This window comes from Seriola aureovittata, chromosome 19 (assembly GCF_021018895.1).
Source record: "Seriola aureovittata isolate HTS-2021-v1 ecotype China chromosome 19, ASM2101889v1, whole genome shotgun sequence".
NCBI classification, from domain to species: domain Eukaryota; kingdom Metazoa; phylum Chordata; class Actinopteri; order Carangiformes; family Carangidae; genus Seriola; species Seriola aureovittata.
The window spans coordinates 18,998,023-19,016,248 of record NC_079382.1 but is presented as its reverse complement, the minus strand read 5'-3'; the positions used below and the strand labels follow the sequence as shown (position 1 = coordinate 19,016,248).

General features: G+C 43.1%; 1 protein-coding gene across 5 annotated transcripts in view; it reads right to left on the bottom strand.

The window, feature by feature from the left end:
* Positions 1–18,226, bottom strand: part of LOC130187596 (kinesin-like protein KIF13B) — a 40,199-nt gene that overhangs the window by 1,852 nt on the left and 20,121 nt on the right. For 2 of the 5 annotated variants that reach the window (XM_056405334.1, XM_056405329.1), the window contains 23 exons: positions 17,883–18,123; positions 17,603–17,765; positions 17,349–17,495; positions 16,845–16,994; positions 15,631–15,759; positions 14,953–15,126; positions 14,705–14,862; positions 13,582–13,714; positions 13,293–13,439; positions 13,158–13,187; positions 12,963–13,062; positions 12,147–12,273; positions 11,591–11,646; positions 11,383–11,501; positions 11,080–11,256; positions 10,887–10,979; positions 9,470–9,622; positions 8,898–8,975; positions 8,131–8,187; positions 7,129–7,222; positions 6,725–6,834; positions 2,181–2,246; positions 33–1,368 (listed from right to left, as the gene is read on the bottom strand). In XM_056405334.1, coding sequence (XP_056261309.1) covers positions 33–1,368; positions 2,181–2,246; positions 6,725–6,834; positions 7,129–7,222; positions 8,131–8,187; positions 8,898–8,975; positions 9,470–9,622; positions 10,887–10,979; positions 11,080–11,256; positions 11,383–11,501; positions 11,591–11,646; positions 12,147–12,273; positions 12,963–13,062; positions 13,158–13,187; positions 13,293–13,439; positions 13,582–13,714; positions 14,705–14,862; positions 14,953–15,126; positions 15,631–15,759; positions 16,845–16,994; positions 17,349–17,495; positions 17,603–17,765; positions 17,883–18,123 — 4,038 coding nt within the window. The remainder of the gene's footprint in view (positions 1–32; positions 1,369–2,180; positions 2,247–6,724; positions 6,835–7,128; positions 7,223–8,130; positions 8,188–8,897; positions 8,976–9,469; positions 9,623–10,886; positions 10,980–11,079; positions 11,257–11,382; positions 11,502–11,590; positions 11,647–12,146; positions 12,274–12,962; positions 13,063–13,157; positions 13,188–13,292; positions 13,440–13,581; positions 13,715–14,704; positions 14,863–14,952; positions 15,127–15,630; positions 15,760–16,844; positions 16,995–17,348; positions 17,496–17,602; positions 17,766–17,882; positions 18,124–18,226) is intronic. The other 3 variants (XM_056405331.1, XM_056405332.1, XM_056405333.1) reach the window with 3 other exon arrangements.

The following is an 18,226-nucleotide window of genomic DNA, read 5'->3' as shown; positions in this document are numbered from 1 at the left end:
GGTAAAATTATTGACAGGTTTGTTCTACTCACCTGCTGGTACCTCCAGTTCCACTCCCACCCAGGTGCCCTTTGCAAAATCTGTGGGTCCCACATATCGCACAGTACCACTCTTATTGGTTCCCACAGTTACGAACTCCCCTTCTTTCAACCAGTCAGGAAGAACAGTAGTAGCAGTTGCGTCTCCTTCCTCAGAGTCAGAGATGATTTCCAGACTTTCCATTGGCACAGAGAGGTTGAGTCCTGATCCTAGGCTGCTGGTCCAGTCCACATGCCCGGCCTCCTCCTCACCCAGAATGGGATGAAAGGACTTGAGGTCCGAAGATTTTACTTTCTGGATCTTGAAGGGGTTGGCCGCTGAGGCAGCCGGTTTGGAAGGCTGAATGCTGGACACAGGAGTGGGAGCTGTGGGAGCTTTCGTAGATGCATCGGCAGGCGATTCCTGTTGGACCTTATCTGTTGCTGAGGATGAGGTCAAGGTGGAGGCCTCACAAGTTGATTGATCCTTTGATGAATCTTGAAGAACTGAGTCTCCAGGTGGTTCTGGAGCAGGTTTGTCCTCAGACAAAGATTGAATCAGGTTTGGATCTTGAGCACTGTCAAAAGTTGCCGTGTCTTGTTTGGGCTGCTGAGGCTGTGGCTCCATCGATTCCAGTTGACTTTGACCTTCTTGTGCAGAAGGTTGTGTTTCGTCAAGGAGTGACCTTTCAGCTTCTGTCCAGTCTGTGGGAGCTAGCTCCATTTCCTCTGTCATAGGGGTCTCTGATTTGGAGTGGTCTGTTTGTGGTAATTCTGCCAGTTCAGTTTCATTCTCATGTACTACCACTGAATCTTTCAGTGGTTCTGACTTGTCTAATCCAATCTGGTCAATTGAGGAGTCTTGCTTTTGTTTCTGCCCTGGAAAGTCTGATTCTGTAACTGAATCCGACTCTCCTTGATCATTCAACTGGGCTGATGGAGATGGAGATGGATTTGGTTCTTCTTGACTCAGATTTAAATCTGATGGAGTATTATATGGTTTTGACGTTGGCAACTCAGTGCTCTCTGCAGCTGCTTTGTCGTTCACAACCTGCAATTGCTCCTGAGGCTCGGATTGGTGCGCAAGAAAAGATTCAGGGTAAGTGTAAGATTGTGCCACTTTATAGTCCTCTTCCTCTTCATCGGGCACCATCTCAAAGGCGGATGACTGAGGCAGGTCCCAGCTCAATGTGTAGACATCTGACAGTGTTGCTGTGGATATGCTGGTCGATATGTATCCGCTGGATGCTTCGCTCACCGGGCTGGGGGTGGATTCTTCCATTTCTGGGATGATTGGCGGTGGGAGAGGCATGGATCTGCGGATCTCTGTTTGGATATCCTCAATAGGAACCTGTGGGAGGACCATGGCAACAGTGCTAGTGACCCAAAATACAGCAAAAGGCTGAATTCCTGTCTGAAATGTCGGCTCTTTCCAAAGTCTGTCTTTCAACAGCAACATTGCAATAGACTCAAGCCTATCTTTTATTGTTTGTTGTTAGCATTAATTTGGGGTTTGTCTCTGCCCACCTGGCAAATGTTTTGGCCATACCCGTCAACATTTAGGTTTGAAAATACGGGAAATTTTAGGTTGTAGGTTGCGAAGTTGTGGTAAGAGAACAGTTTGGTGATAATTCTTTGTGGGGTCATAACCACATCAAATTTCACATGGTCTTTTGAACCTTTATCAATATAAAAAATAGTGATTGAGAAGCTTTAAAGTAATTTCTACAAACCTGTGAAGACAACATAATGTTACACAATAACAACAAGTACGAAAATAATTTCCCCAGCGAGAACCCCTCCCTCTTAATAAGAAACCCTACCAAGAAGCCAATTGAAATTATCACAGTTCTTTAGCTGTATGTAGAATAAGTTACCAGTCTCAGTCTTTGCACCATGAACAACAGAACAGAATAGGAAAGTGTTTGTAATTGCGTGTGGAGGTTTTCCCCAAGTTAAGCCATGATTATATGAATGCAGTAGCTCCTTCTGGGAAAAAACACATTTTTACATTTAAGACCAATGTTGAGAGGGAGCAGGATGTGGCCACACCCACAAATGTCAGACAAAGAAGAGCAAACCATATTCCAAAAACTACTTTCCACCCATGTATTCCAGGTAGATATAGATGCGTGTTACACTGTCTGTGATTGGAGAACTTACTGGCTGCTGATGTTGGCTCATGCCCTCTTCAACACTGGCCGACTGCACCATGATGCGAGGCAAGCTCTGCGACAGGGAGGCAATTCAAAAGAAGTTAACGTCATTTCACATAAAACAATCTGTTGTGTTCGCACTCAGAGGTTGTCAAGGAGATTTCAAGATGCAATCACGAGCGAGTCCGTGTCACGTCAGTGTGTTTCAACCAGAAGATTAGATGTTAGTATAAGCCTGCAGGTTTCCAAACCTGGTCATTATACAGTGTGTGTGAGGTGATGATTAGCTACTGTGAGGGAATTATAAATCTTAGGCTTCAGTGTGACAGTAAAACAGAAATAGAGCCAGTGGGGAGAAGAACTTAATCTATGACTCTAACGAGAAGACAGATACTGTAGGCTGAACATCATTCTGTACTGCTCCCTCTTGCAGCCCTGAAGAATACTAAACTAAAATAACTTAACTATGCCAACTGGCCATTCATTTCAGTATATTATTACTGCACAGACATGTTCTATAATTGCGAATAATCAGTTTGGTATAATAATGTATTAAAAATGAAAAAAAAAAAAACATTTCATTTATGTTAGTAATCAGCAGTCAGAAAGTGTAATAAAAATATTTGTTCATCAAATCACTCAGACAGATAATCATGATAAACTGGTAAAACAATCAGGATAATTGCACCATAATTATAATTGCACCCATTATCATTTATCCCTATTCAGTATTCAAATTACCTCTTTAACACTCAATATGATCTGTCAGCTGATTGAATGTTGTGTGATTTGCTTTCTTAAGCATTCTTTGTTTTTGAAGAGGGTAATAGAAAAAAAACAAACATCTTATATCTTAAGATATTCAATAAATTAAGACAATTGTTCGACTGTGTGCTTAACACACACAGTCGTGGAATATTAATCAGGATCATTGTTAGTCTCTCATGCATCCCTGACATCACGCTCTGAGGGAAATGAAACTTAATTCTCCAGACTCCGCTCATCAGAATAAAGCGGTTTGATTCAGGTCATGTTGGATTTCAGCCCTGAGCAGAACGACGACGTACATGGGCCGCGGGTCTGCCGTCAGAGAGCAGGTCAAACACATCTATCCTAACTCTCTCTGGCTCAGGATAGTGAACCTGTAAAGGGTCAACACAACACGTTAGAGGCACCAGGAAGTCTGACTCCTCCAAATCTATTTTGATATGGGGAGATACAGATTTTTTTTCACTGTAGGATCACAAAAAAAAAATAAAAAAAAAACTAGCCAACGCATGAATAATTAAAAACACATCACTGAGCCAGGCTGTTGCACTGCGTGACATGTTCCTTCATTAACCATAAACATGGGCGCTGTGTTCCACTACATGCACAATCCTGGTGCCAGAAAATACTCAGTAGAGCACCAAATGTGTGTTACACTGCAGCTGAAAACAGTCCCCAGTAAATGAGCCTTTTATTCCTGCTTGAGTAACATTCGCTGAAAACATTAAACAATATATTTATGACCTTTCTTTTTTGTAAGATTTATGTCTCCAGCAGGAATGAATGGGCTTGAGGCTGAGCGCCAGACAGAGAGGAGAAGTCAGAGAGTGCTGAGAAAATAAAATAGTGTTGGTTTTGGTTAGAGAATAACACAAGCTTTGTCCTTTAATAGTGTTAGCTGAGCGTTAGCCATAATTAAACACAATATGTTTCAGAAAGAATTCAGAACTTGACACTTAAATGTCTCAAATCAAATTAAATAAGTCGTGTTTCAGGTCCTCATTTCTGTCTTGACTCAGAGGCTGCTCCAAGGAAAACTCAAAATAATCTCCTTTTCTCATCACTTTTCTTCTACGCCGATGGATAACGTCATGAGGTCAAGGAAAGATGTGAAGGACCAGCTTTATTAATAACACATGGACGATAAATACTCCTTTCCTACCCACAAACACAAAACAAACACAACTGATATGTTGAAATAAGATAAAGAAAGAAATATACAAGTAGAAAGAGTTGAGTGAGGAGCAGTAAGGACCAGATTTAATTATATTCTATATATATATATATATATATATATATATATTCTTCTATATATTAGAGTTTTGACCTTTTTCTATCTATTTGTTAAGTAGAGGAAATTCATTTTTAATGATTTAGTAACTAATTAGGAATTGTGGGACACCATTTTCGAGGTTCCTTAAGTAAAGGAAGGTCAAGTGTTTCCTAGGGTAAAAGAGATAAGATAGGAAGCACTGAAGCTCCTTTCCTTATCACTTAGAGAAGTGGACCAGCTCTTATCATGGCTGCAGCGTGGATACATCCGGGTCATCTCGTACTCAGTTAGGAACCCTCCTAAGGAAATACAGCTTTTCAACCGCGGCCTTAGTCTGCTGTCGAAGAGATTTGTTCACTGTTTCCTGTAACGCTCCGATCAGTCATTGGGTTTTTACATGGCAGCAGTTAATACAGAGTGGTATCCAGCCTTAATACAGTCTGGCACATTTAAGCTGCAGTTCACTCATGTCACCAGACATGTTAAGAACTTGTTAAGTGGGATTTATAAAATAAACCTGGCCACTGTACTGATGGTTTTTCATCAATCTCTCCTCCACAATAATGCAATAATGGAGGATTTTGTTTGTGTAATGACCTTTGTAAACATCTGTGGCAGGCGCGGTGGAAAGAGCACTAATTAGGGCAATGACCTCAAACAATGCACCAACAAGGCCCGACGGGTTTTCATTCCAACCAAACACCATGGCACATGATTTCCCTAATTAGCTTCTTTACACAGCTCAAGGTGCTAATCAGTCAAATCAGACGCTGCGGTGTTTGGCTGCAGCGAAAAAGCTGCAGACTCCCGAGTCTCGATGGCGCATGATTGGAGATCAGTGGATGAGGAGGTGGTGAAGGAGCGGGGGCGACACACGTCAGGACGGCGAGGTTCACCTGCTCCTAATTAACCCTCCTCTACACACAGTGTGCTCCTGACTCAGCAGGGGATGTTTGTAGAGCGTCTGCTCTGATCACAAACATCATACAGCAGGTCCATCACTCAGAAGACACAGACTGCAATTGTACTGTAGTCGCTGATAATATCATTTCAGTGCTCAGCTAACCTGGTTTTGATTCATATAATAACAGGACTCAGAATAACAGGTCATTTTATTCTTAACAAAGCCTGGAAGACTTCAGGTTTAAGCTCATTACTGTAACATTTAAACTGTTTTCTGTGAAAAACAGACACTGCCAAAACAGCACAGTGACTGTTATTCATTAAAACTGTTACTAACAATGCTGCAGTGAAACTTACAGTATGTTCTCAGTGAAATAAAAAGGAGGTAGTTTTAGCCTTTTCATACTGATGGACTGTTCTGTTTGTAGATGAGACCAGACTCTGCAGGAATACTTCATTCATTGATTAACTCATTGCAACGTTGAGTTCAGGTGTTTGAAAAAAAAGGGACTCAACAAAATGAGGCCTTGAAGGCGTCTTCTAGCAGTAAGATGCAAGAGAGAGACAAATGAATGCAGCGATCTCTCTGCTATCATACAACAGTCTTGAGCCGTTCAGGGTCATAAAAATGGGAATCTTTCTCATCTCTTCCAACTTTCCAACTCTATAGCTCCAGTTTTTAACACAGACTTTCAGTTGTAAATGTGTAGATGACTGTAATGTTTTGTATTTTTACTGCTGTTTGCTTGACTGACTAGAAACAACTTCAAACACCACTTAAATGAAGGACAGATGTTTGGTAAATACACTTCACTTCAGAAAGTATTCAGACCTCTTCACTTTTTGTGTTGTTTATTGTGTTGTAGATTTGACTTTAAAACGGATAAAATTACCATTTTGGCCCATAAATCTAGACTCAGTTATCCATAATGACAAAGTGAAAACATGGACTCTTCATAGAGTTGGCCACTAAAGAGTTTGGAGAAAGAGGAAAAAGATTCTCTGGTCTGATGAATCCAAACATTATGTGTGGCAAAGCAACAGGCGCTGCTCATCACCTGGATAATACCATCCCTACAGCGAAGCAAGGCGGTGGCATCGTCATGGCTTTTCTCTACAAAATACTGAATTAAAGATCTGAATGCTTTTGTAAATGGGAGATTTCAGTTTATTGGTAATTAGGGGCCAAACATGTAGTTTGATCGGGCAAAATGGCAATTTTATCCATTTACAATTAAATCTACGACACATTAAAGTATGTAAAGTGTGTCTGGATATTTTCTTGAGTCCTGCCTCAAACCTTAAACACATGACATGAGGTCGACACAAAAGCACACTGTCTGTCCTCCTTGTTTATGACCAAGTTTATCGTCTCTATTTGTGCAAACTTCTGAAAGCCACTTATCTTGGGCACTGAGGCATTTACACACTTTATCTGTTTATTATGTGTTCACATCTACGTTGTCTCTGTTTCCATGGCAACGGAAGAAATAGGACTTGACTTGGGATATTTAGATTCAGGCTGCAGTGATGCATATAAACTTAAAATCCCAGATAAGACGAGCGAGCAGAGTACAAGAATAAATCCAAAAGCATGGTGAGTGTACCTGCTGATGGACAGCTGTCTGCTCTCTGCCGTCTTCCTTCCCACCAGGAAGCAGTGACTTCAGCAGCTTGGGTACGGCCTTCACTGGAGGGAGATAAGATGCAGCAAAGCCTGAATGTACGGATAGTGAGGATGGAGTAAAGAGGAGAAGAAGAGGAGGAGGAAGGAAAGCAGAAAAAGATGGAAGTTTTTGAGGCAGGAGGGAGAAAGATTGAGAAAAGTGTTAGCGAAGAGGAAAACAAGTGCCAAATTAAGATCCAGAGCAAAAGGACAGATATAGTTGGCCTCAGGCTGAAGCATCAAAAATAGAGCTAATGACATCAAAGGCAGACAAAAAAAAAAGGGGAAGATGATTCAAAGCCAGAGAAAGAGTCCATTAGAAGATAAAGGTTTTATCGGTTGTACCTGTTTCTGGGTTCAGGCTCTGGGACATGGAACTGGGCAGCGTGCGTCTGGATGGAGGAGGCGCCACAGAAAGGTCCTGGTGGCTCTGCCAGCCCTGTACACACACACACACACACACACACACACACACACACACACACACACACACACACACACACACACACACACACACACACACACACACACACACACACACACACACACACACACACACACACACACACACACACACACACACACACACACACACACACACACACACACAGTGTGTCACTGACCGACATCCTCTACAGCAGCTACTTCAACTATTTATCCATTTTCTTTTAGCTATTTCAACCATTTACACACTACTTTTAAGTTTTTTGCTGTTTCACTTCTACTTTGAGCCAAATATTTAAACTGGGTATCCATCGATTTCAACCTTTTATCCATTATTTTAAGTTATTTTAACCATTTATCGATTACAATCACTTACTGCCTACTTTTACCTTTATATTTCAATCCGTTACCCATTCATTTTAACTAACTTTATCAACCACGCTCCTTATGGAAAGGTAAAATTCTTCAGGATTTCACAATAAAAGCAAGCGCACAAAACTATATAAAATATATTTTTGTAATATGTATGTTTCTTGCTTGCTTCTTGTTTGTAATATTAATGTTTTAAGGCCATTATCTAGTATTTATCTAATTATTTATTTTATTATATTCTTGTTTTATTGCCTTTATTTTATTATTCTTATTTCATTTTCAGCATTTCTGCTTTTCATCTGCACTAGTCTCCAAATACTGTTTATATTTGTGCTGTTACTATAAGCCACTTAAGCATTTCGAGCTACACGGACCTGTATGATTTAAACAGGAGTCATATTTTCTGTATTATTGGTGTAGTCTTGCTAACGAGTAAAAAGAAATGGCATAAACAGAAAAATTCCAGCGTGAGACTATAAGAAATGATAAATAAACAGATATTAATGGAGGAGGTTAGTAAACACGACTCACATTGAAGTCACTGAGGTGATGAGAGGAGGAGTAGAGATCCAGGCTGCTAGTTGACAGCTGGTTAGAGGGTTAGAACCATGGTGTTAGTGAAACAGGTTACCAGCAAGTCAACAACAATACCTGAGCCCCAGAACACAAACAAACCACAGGTGAGTTACTGCACATTGTGGTTAGCAGTAGAGGAAAGAGGCCGGTGTTGTGTTAAAGTCTGTTTCCCCGTCACTTTGCGTTTCCTCTTACTCCTACCTGTCGTTTTCTTCTTAAGTGCTTAAACTCAGGCCGACCTAACCCCCACCCACAGCAGTTATCTCTGTGAGGCGGGAAACACAACCTCACCTTCGCCCTGACCCTACACCTGCAGGACAACAGCACAAGAAAATCTATTTGAAGGGGAAACAGACTTCAACACTGGACGGGCGGACAGCAGCTCAGCTACCAGCACCGCCCTTCTAGCATCTTTAGGAGTTACTATTAAAAGACAAAGCAGCTCCATGATACAGAGAGATCTGAAAGGACACTGGAAATATCCTAAACATTTTACATCCTGTTGTGTCTCAGTTAACTGAACCCATCTGCCGCTTTTGGATTCTGTCTGACCACACGCCAGCTCATTTGGAAATCTCTCTGTCCGCAGAATCTGCCAAGTGCATTAATGTCCCATCAATGTCACCACCTGTGAATAGATCGCCGCCACCTGACGCGAAAACAAACCTGAACTAACCCTTTAGTGTTTGGAGCGGGATCGTTAGAGGAGAAATCAAACTTACCCGGTTGATGTTTGGAGAGCTCAGGCAGCGTCTGGGAGGTTTCCCTCTGACTGCCAGCTGTTCCCTCACAGCCACCTCCTACACACACACACACACACACACACACACACACACAACACACACACACACACACACACACACACACACACACACACACACACAAACACACACACACACACACACACACACACACACAAACACAAACACAAACACAAACACACACACACACACACACACACAAACACAAACACACACACAAACACACACATAGAAGATTTTCAGCTGTGTGATTTATGGACAGACTTGTCACTTTGTTTTTTTTATTTGGATGCTTTATATTATGTGGATTAATTATCTCTACATTTGGCAGGATGGAAGGAAAATGTCTGGGTTCTGGTTCTGGATGACATTTTCCAAACTGCACAAATTATGGGAAAGACAATGAGGATTTAATGTGCTCATGTGTCAGAGAAACATCAATCAAGGGAGCACAGATTATTAAGTGACTTGTCAGACCTGTAGGTCATCTGCATGAGCTAAATGACAATGACAATACAAAATGATTTCCCGACCTGTCTGAGCCGGTCCAGTGTGAGGATATTCTCCACAGCCAGGACGCTGCGGAGGTATTTCTCTATAGCCGCCTCACTGTCAGCTGACTGGTCGTCCTCAGCGCTGGCAGCCAGCCTGGCCAGCATCTCCCTGTCCTCCGGACCATGGATGTCCTGTGAGAGCAGGGATACAGACTGTAACGGCCTGGGTACTAATCTGCTCAGTGCCAACTCTCGACTGGTTTTTATTTATGATAATGACTTTTACATTATCCCGTTTCTCACATGACCACCTTCCTAAATATTTAGCTTCCTTGGGAAAATCCTCAAGTACAGTTAAGGTTTTATCACAGACCACTCTCATGAAATCACTGCAGTGGAAATGTAATTATAGCAAAATAAAGCACTACAGTGAACTGAGATCCAGCCTCTAACCAGCAGACTTCTGACAGCAGAGGATAAAACTCCAGTCTCTTATTTAGAAAACAAAGACCTGAGGATGTGACACATCAGAGTTAATTATCCAACAATTGTGTGTAACAAAGAAGGAAAATCCCAGCTGCACAAAAATACAATCTGTGGTTGAAGTTGAGGTTTATATTTCTGTTATTTCTACAAAAACAATACATCAAAAGGTCCATATTTTATACTTCACAGTGTTTTATTTGAAGTGTTCAACCATGAGAAGATTTATTTGTGGTTTTAAGAACCAAAAACCAGGTTTGGTGCTGCTGGTGAGAGCAGTGACTGCTCTGTTGTGACATCACAAAGTTACAGAAGTCCTGACGGCTCGTTATAAGGCTCAGTTTCTGAATACAGGCTGTGTGCATTTCTCTGTGGACTGAGCGCTTTGAATCTTTCACTGTATTAATATAGAACCTAGACCTGATCTATAATCAAACAACACATGGAAATCTCACTTTATACAATATAGGACCTTTATATTTATGATGCCAGATTAAAAACAAACATGTTGCAGTTCATTTTTGTACAATTTTGTAGAAATGGAAACTTGTTTAAAGCCAGTCTCCGTGTGGCGCCTTATTAACATCTTGATATTCATCATCTTTCACCTGGGACAAGCAAAGATGGACGTCACCTACAGTATGATCATCAACCAGTGACTTAATGCCTCAGCACAACACTGTTGAATGGGCTTAATGAGGGTTTGCTGTATAGGCTTAAAGTAGGAAAACTGATGATTTATAGATTCATTTTCTAGGCAACCATTTTATTCTCATGACATTCTGACATGACAATAACAACTTTACATGACAAGACAATTTGTTAACCAATCAGCCGAGTTGTAGTGTGTCCTGTTTTGCATCCAAGTGTCAGCAGAGCTTGTTTCTATTTTACATACAGTTACTGACTTCATTCATTTGTCCAATAAAAAAAACAAACAAATGTAATGTGGATTTTGTGGTCTGGTTCTTACCCCTGGGATGTTGGAGACGATTTCGAATGTGACCCCACAGCCGGGGATGGTGCTGCGCTGAGACATCCTCTTCAGCAGACTCTGGGCAAAACCCTGCCGCACAAACCCACAACAACATCTCACTAATCTGCTTATGAATGGGAGAAAGCAAACATGGCGTCGGGGGGTGGGGGTGGGGGGGGGTGTCACCTACCTGTTTCCCGGCGACGTTGACGCAGATGCGCTTCCTGAGGACCAGCTGCATGTGGGCCGGGTGGCTCAGCTGAACCACCACGCGGATCGTCAGGTAAACCCTCTGGTCCGCCGATGCCACGCGACTCAGATGGGGGCACTCGTGGACCGTTGAGTCCCAGGACGCCTCCACCTTCACCTGGACCACAGAGCATGGAAATGAATGGCTGAATAATCCCCCCCCCCCATCCTGTTTCCAGTTCAACAACTATCTGCATCTCATTCCTCTCAGAGAGGAAAGATTATGACTACACACTTTCCTTACCTCGGGATCGAAGTGTTTAACAATATGAAGGTCAAAGAATTCGTCGTCATCCTCCCCACTGAGTAACGCGTCCAGCCCTCCAGCCAACGTGGCCGAGAGACTGGACTGGAAATCATCAGCTGGAGGGGAAAACAGAGACAGAAGACGAGTGAGTTCATTAGCTCAAAATTAGGAATCGGGACGACAAAAGACAGTGAGAACAACATACCACTGAGATCCAGGAACAGGACAGGAATGTGCGTCTCCATTCCAGGGACAGGAACCCTGTGGAGAAACAGCACCATCATTACACGGACTATACACCCGGTCCGTGAAGCAGAGAGGCTGACAGCTCCCTCGGCTTATCCTGAGTGGCACAGTTAGAAAACAGCTGTCCTCCAGCCACGGCAAGTATTTAATATCCAGCTAAGTGGCTCTGCTGATTAGAGGACTGTGGGGACATTAGATAAAATGTTAGAGAGTAAAATGTTGTCAAGGTTTTGTCTAAACTTGACTTTCAACTAATAATTGGCTGTCAAGCATTTAGCTGTAATTTGAGCAGTTATATAAGAGAGCAGAGTGTGAGGCTCAGCAGGGTGGAGGTATAAATGTGGTGTTTATGTAGCTGCAGTGTGAAGACTCCAACAGACACCAGCTAACAAAATCACCGTGGAAAAAAGTTTCTGAATCATCAGCTGTAGTGTTTGTTGTTTAGTTTTTTACCTTGGATTTTCCTGGAGAATAAACGTTAATAACTAATAATCTGAATAATCACACACACACACCTCTCTGCTGGTGCTCCAGGGATGCCGCTGCCAGCTGACGGCACCAGAACAGCGTTTCGTTCTTCTGTGAGAGTCAGACGACACTCGAGCAGCTGGGACTCCCGTTCAACATCGTCCTCCGACTTATCTACAGCGTAGGAAGAGCGGGGAGGAGACAACGGGAGTTATCGCCTCACGGTTTGTACGCCTCCGCCAAACCATCATCAAACCCATATTTATTATAATTTCTTGACATTCATTGAAATTGAATTGTGATGATGTCATCATATTGTGTCGCAAAGTTTTGTTCAAATTAATGGCTTCACACAAAATGTAACTGGAAACAAACAAGATGATGACATCATTTATTCAGATTTGTTTTTGACGTGTGAAAAGTTTAATCTGATGTAACATGTTATATCAGATTATATCATTACACTGACATCATTATTAATTATCTTATTTCTGATTTTTGAACTTGGTGTATCCCACCACATCAACGACAGAAAAATATTATTACTGTTGTGATATTGATTCAACCACATCCCCCTCCTCAGCCTTGTTGTTACACTGATTCGAGCTGCGAATCACCGTCGGCTGGTTATGACAAAGGAATCAATCAAAGCAGCACTTGTAATCATTCACTGGCAAATACACGTGAGAAGGTAAAAATTAAGTCTCGGTTAAGCTGAATTATACTGAGCAACTTGAGGAAGGAGGCCGACTAGAAAATACATGACTGGAAATGTGTGCGAACAATCATTTTTGTTTTCCGTGTCACAGTTGTTTTCACAAATGCAAATTTTTTTACAGCCGAATGTTGTTTTTCAGTTTTACCTGGTTTGGAAACGATCTTCTGCAGCTGCTGGTCCAAATATTCCTGCCTCTGAGTGAGAGTGAGCAGCCACTGCTCCCTCATCCTCTCCAGGTCTACCTCCTACACACACACACACACACACACACACACACACATCAGATGTACTGACCTAGAAGTTGTGATTTTACTGTTTACTGTACTGGTCGTGTACTGACCTGATAGCTGTCCATTTCTTCATCCCCACCCTGAAATTTAAATTGAGAGAGAAACAAAGTAAAGAAGAGCTACCTATGACAAATTTCTTTCTGATAACGATATAACAGACTAACAGGTTTTTTCTCCTTCCTCACCCATTGTGATTCGCTGCTTCTGGAGAGACGCATCTGTCGGACCTTGACGTCTCCGATGGACACAGAGAGGATGGAGGCGGTGATGAGGGGCATGGTGCCCGAGTCAGGCACCGAACGCACCTCCACCTGCACCCGACGCGACTGACCCTGCAGGCAAAGATTCACATCAGTTGATATTCATTCTCCTTTTCAGTCAGAATAACAACAGAAACTAACGTCAGAGTTTCTATTCAAACTAATAAACCATGAATAGCATTCAAATGTCGAGACAAACAAAGATCCGCGGTACTTGTCTGAGCTGGAAGATTCCTCCGGTGCGGATGTCTTTGGCAGGAAGAACTTCCACAGCTGTGAACTCTCCGGCCTCGTTCAGCTCCATCAGCTGCACCCACACCTCCAGTCGACGGGTCACCTCACTCCACCTGCAGGAACAGCCCAGAAAAACACAACACCTGAGCAGAAAACCTTCATTATTTATGTTATGATGCATACTGTGGTATTCAGTTTTCTAGGCGCTGGTGTTTTTGTGACACTTTTACCACTCACGTGTTTCCAGTTGGCCATTTGCTCTGATGCTTTACTGCATGTTAACACTCAGGCATCACCATGTCGAGAGATAATAAGTGACATGATCTAAATCTGAAGTAAGATTAACTGGGGCCCCCTGTGGTTCAGGGATTAAGACGCCGACCGCGAACGGCGACGCCGCCGATGCCGATCCAGCTGGAGACCTTTGTTTCATCTCTCCGCTTCTCATTCCCTGTGATCTCTACAGGCGCTGTCTCATAAAGGCTTATTAAGATGACCAAAAAAATTCAACTGTTAAGAGCAAGTAAAATAAGAAGCCAAACTTTACGGTGAGAAAAGAACTTTGTCAGTCATGAATTTAAACAGTGAGGTTTATTTTTGACTCTCTTTTGTGTAGCAGCGCAGCAAAGTCGCTTTCAGTCGCCGTCATTCATGTTGGTACAAAACAAACAGTACGAATATTTTTTACACAGTAACTGACATAAAGAAAAAACTATGCAATTTAATGGATACAGCGCCTCCAGTTTCTATACAAGATAAAAGGTTTATGATAACAAGGCCTCGTTTTGTAACAGCTCAGGAAAGTGTTTGGAGTAAAAACACAGAGCAACAACAAAAGGACAACCTCACTAAGACTTAGTTTATTTACATTCAAGGTTCAAGCCGGGATGAAACATTCTGTCATCATCGTAGCCGTGCATCACAAACATCCAGAATGTATTTGCACTGTGCACCGTCCTTGTGTATAAATCTGTCCTTCAGGTACAGTTACAGGACCTGAATACTTGTCCAGGTGATGAGTGTATTTTGTGTATTTTGTGTGTGTGTGTGTGTGTGTGTGTGTCCTTCAGGAGGAATTTTGATGAGTGTTTGTGATACTCTACCTCTCTCTGAGGGACCTGGTCTTGGCCTGAATTACTCCGAGGTCCCACAGCGCCAGGTTTCTGCGGTGGTTGGCCTGTTTGTGGCCGTACACTTCAATGGCCACGGCGCCCTCAGCCAAATACTCCACAAAGTCATCTGACACTGGCACAGACAACTCCTGCAGAGACAGGGATTCATGTCTTCTCTTACTGACATCTGCCGTTTTATCGTTTCCCTTATTTTGCTCTTTACCGTGCAGAGTGTTTACCTTGGCGCTGTCGAACACCACGGTGCACTGAGGGTCTCTAGAGGCGGACGATGAGCTGGAGGGCACCACCTCTGGAGGGATGAACACAGGCTCCTCCTGCCCCCAGAAGTGGTACTGGCAGAAGACGAAGTTGGACAGGTGGCGAGGAAGACCGGTGGCCTGGAGGATTTTCACCTGAGAAAGAGAAGAGGAGGAAACACACTCAGAAATAAGACAGAATCGTTTATTTTCAGCTGAAGAAGTGTATTGGTGGGAGTGCGTGAAAACCTTTTGTTTGGCTCTCTCATGTAATACTTTTTAAAAGCGCCTTCGGTCAATATGTAAGAATTCGTAGCAAAGACCTCGTGACTTTGTTTTTGTATTTCATTTCATCATAAGAAAACAGAAGCAATAGGTAACCATGGTATAAAGTTGACCCAGAGTTAATTAAACCTGCAACATTTCAGTGAGCTGGAGAAAGTCCGACCGTCTGCCAGATCCATTATTAATCTGACGCTATTTTCCCACCGGCAAAACCTTCAGCTGAAGCTACACTCACTTACACTGAACATAAGATCAAGATTTCTGGGTCAGTGAGAGCGAATATATGATTCAGATTACCAGGTGGGGGGGCTCTGACTCATTTCCACCTAAATTATATGATAATCTGACGTGTGCATGTTCTCCTCATGTACTCACCACACAGTCTAATTTACGTTCCTGTGGATCCGCATCCGTGTTGCTCAGCTGAGAGTCAGACCGTCCCAGACCCCCCTCCTCGGAGCCCTCTGTGCCCCGCCACACCTCCACGTGCAGCCGACCTGCCACCTGAGACACACACACACACACACACACACACACACACACACACACACACACACACACACACACACACACACACACACACACACACAGTCACTTTGGCAGGAAGCCAGTATGTCTTTCTTTCTTTCCATCTTTTCTTTAATTTAGTTTTGTGTCCAAATGCAATATTAGTCTTAGTCACTGAGTTCAAAATATTACATGCATTTGCTGATTACAGCTTTACAATATGTAGATCTTGGATTGTTTTTCTCCCCTTTTATAAGTAATTTTAAAACATCACTTGGGGCTGTTTGTCCATTTGTCATAACTTCTCACATTTTGTAAACTTAAACCTACATTCACAGATGTTTGGTCCATTTCTAGCTATGTTTTATTTTCTAAATTTCTGTCTTTAAACCTGCATTAACTCATTTTTTAATCACACTGGCTGCAGCAGAAACAACCTGCAAACACAACAGACGTTTTGTGACCTTCTCTGGTGATGAGGAGAACTCGCTGTGAGAACAGTTGCCACCCGCAGACACGGGGCAGCGTTAGCATCCATTTGGAGTCGTGTTACTGGCCACTTTAAAGAAGTTCAATATTCCCTCTCCTTCTAACTTAGTTCTGATCAACTCCTGAGGGAAATATGTGGCTAAGATGCTGGATGCTCCAGATGCTTAATGCTAACTTCGTGCTGTTTGGGACAGGGCAGTTGGTGCACACTAGGTTTATTACAGCATTTTCACTGAAAACAGCTGCCTGAGGCTGATGGGAGGCTGATGGGAGCACTGACACTAAACCAAAACAATAAAACTGAGAGCTATAAAACCAAAACAATGAGCTCAAAGATACTAAAACACTCAGTCGAGCTGAGGGGGAACTGTGTGAAAATAACGACTAGTGCAGCTTTAAATAGATTCATTTATTATCCGAGCAATTCATATATTGGTCAATAAAAATAAATTGTCATCTGCAGCCTGACAGGATTTAAAAGAACAGGTGTATTTAAGCAAATGAACAAACATAACAGGCTACAAGCAGCGTTACGACTTTACAGAATGTATGAACTAACAGCAGCCTATCCACTGCACACGCCACGCTCCTACCTCTCCCTTCTGGTTGATGATGGGCACCGCGTACTGCAGCTTGACATCGTAGAACAGGCAGGCCAGGAAAACGTTGGCCACTCCGATCAGACTGTGGTTCTCCTGCTCATCGAAGAACGGGTCGGCTCGTTTGAAATAAGACCGCATCACCTGGATCAGGGAAAACGAGGAGCTGTGAGGATGATGGATGAACGTCATTGTTTGACTTCAGGCTCCTCTGTATGGAGCCGAGCTAGAAAAATCTTGATTTGTAGATTATTTTTCTTTAACAATCTAGGTTTTATGTTGTTTTACCTGCATGTTGTTTTCCTATTTTGCTATTTAACATTTAAGCAATTAAGGAATGCAAAATGGCACTGAGGGAAACCAGCAGATAAAGTCTGACAGATATCAACTGACACCTCTGTTTACCTGCAGAGGTGAAAAACAAGTCAAGTCTCTGCAGATTAATGATATGTAACTAATTAATCTGGTGTCTGCGTGTTCCCATCACGCTTCACTCACTGGGTTGTCTTCATCAAAGTCCTTCCACTCCTGGTAGAGCTCCCTCATGTCCACCAGCCTGTTCTCCATCTTCTCCAGAGCCCAGATCTGCTTCCCTTTACCTTTACGACGGACCTGGATGGCCGGCTCGCTCAGCACCACATCACGCTATCGATGAGAGAGAAAAATGCGTTGGTACATTCATGTTGGCCTCAGACACATCGTCATTATCATCATCGTCATCATCTCCTGCGTGCCAGACGATCACCCTCTACCTTCCTGTTGGCGTCCAGGTTGCTGGCAGGTATCTGGAGAGTGACCAGGTACTCTGTTCTCTTGTTGAGCTCCTCTGCGATGAAGCCGGCCTCCTGAGCCAGCAGGTTGGCTCGCACTATCTGCTCCCTCAGACGCCGCAGGCTGCGAGTCATCATCGCCTCCCTGCACCGCAAAAACAGACACAACCAGGTAAGTTCTACACAGTATCTGGATTGTCTGTCCGAAGAACACACCGCTCAACAGGAGTCAGTAAAAACGCATCACGCTGTCCTGTCTCACCTGTCCTCACTCCACCGCCGCATGCGCTTGTGGGAGCCGTGCGACGTTACAGCAGCAGCAGCAGCAGAGGCACCGACCGGGAGACCTGATGCATCCAGGAGGTGGGAGGGTTTCTCGGGGGTGAGTTTCTGGCGGAGCTGCTGCAACTCCTGCTCATACATCTGCCTCTGCCGCTCCAGGGCGCAGCGCTTCTCCTCCTCGTGCTGCCTCTCCAAGGTCTGTAACACTGACTGTAAGGGGTCTGAGGAGGAGGAGGAGGAGCCGCCAGGTGATGGATGGATGGATGAAGAGAGGAAGAATGAGTGTGAAGAAGTTTTTCTATTCTTATCAAATGAAATATTAGC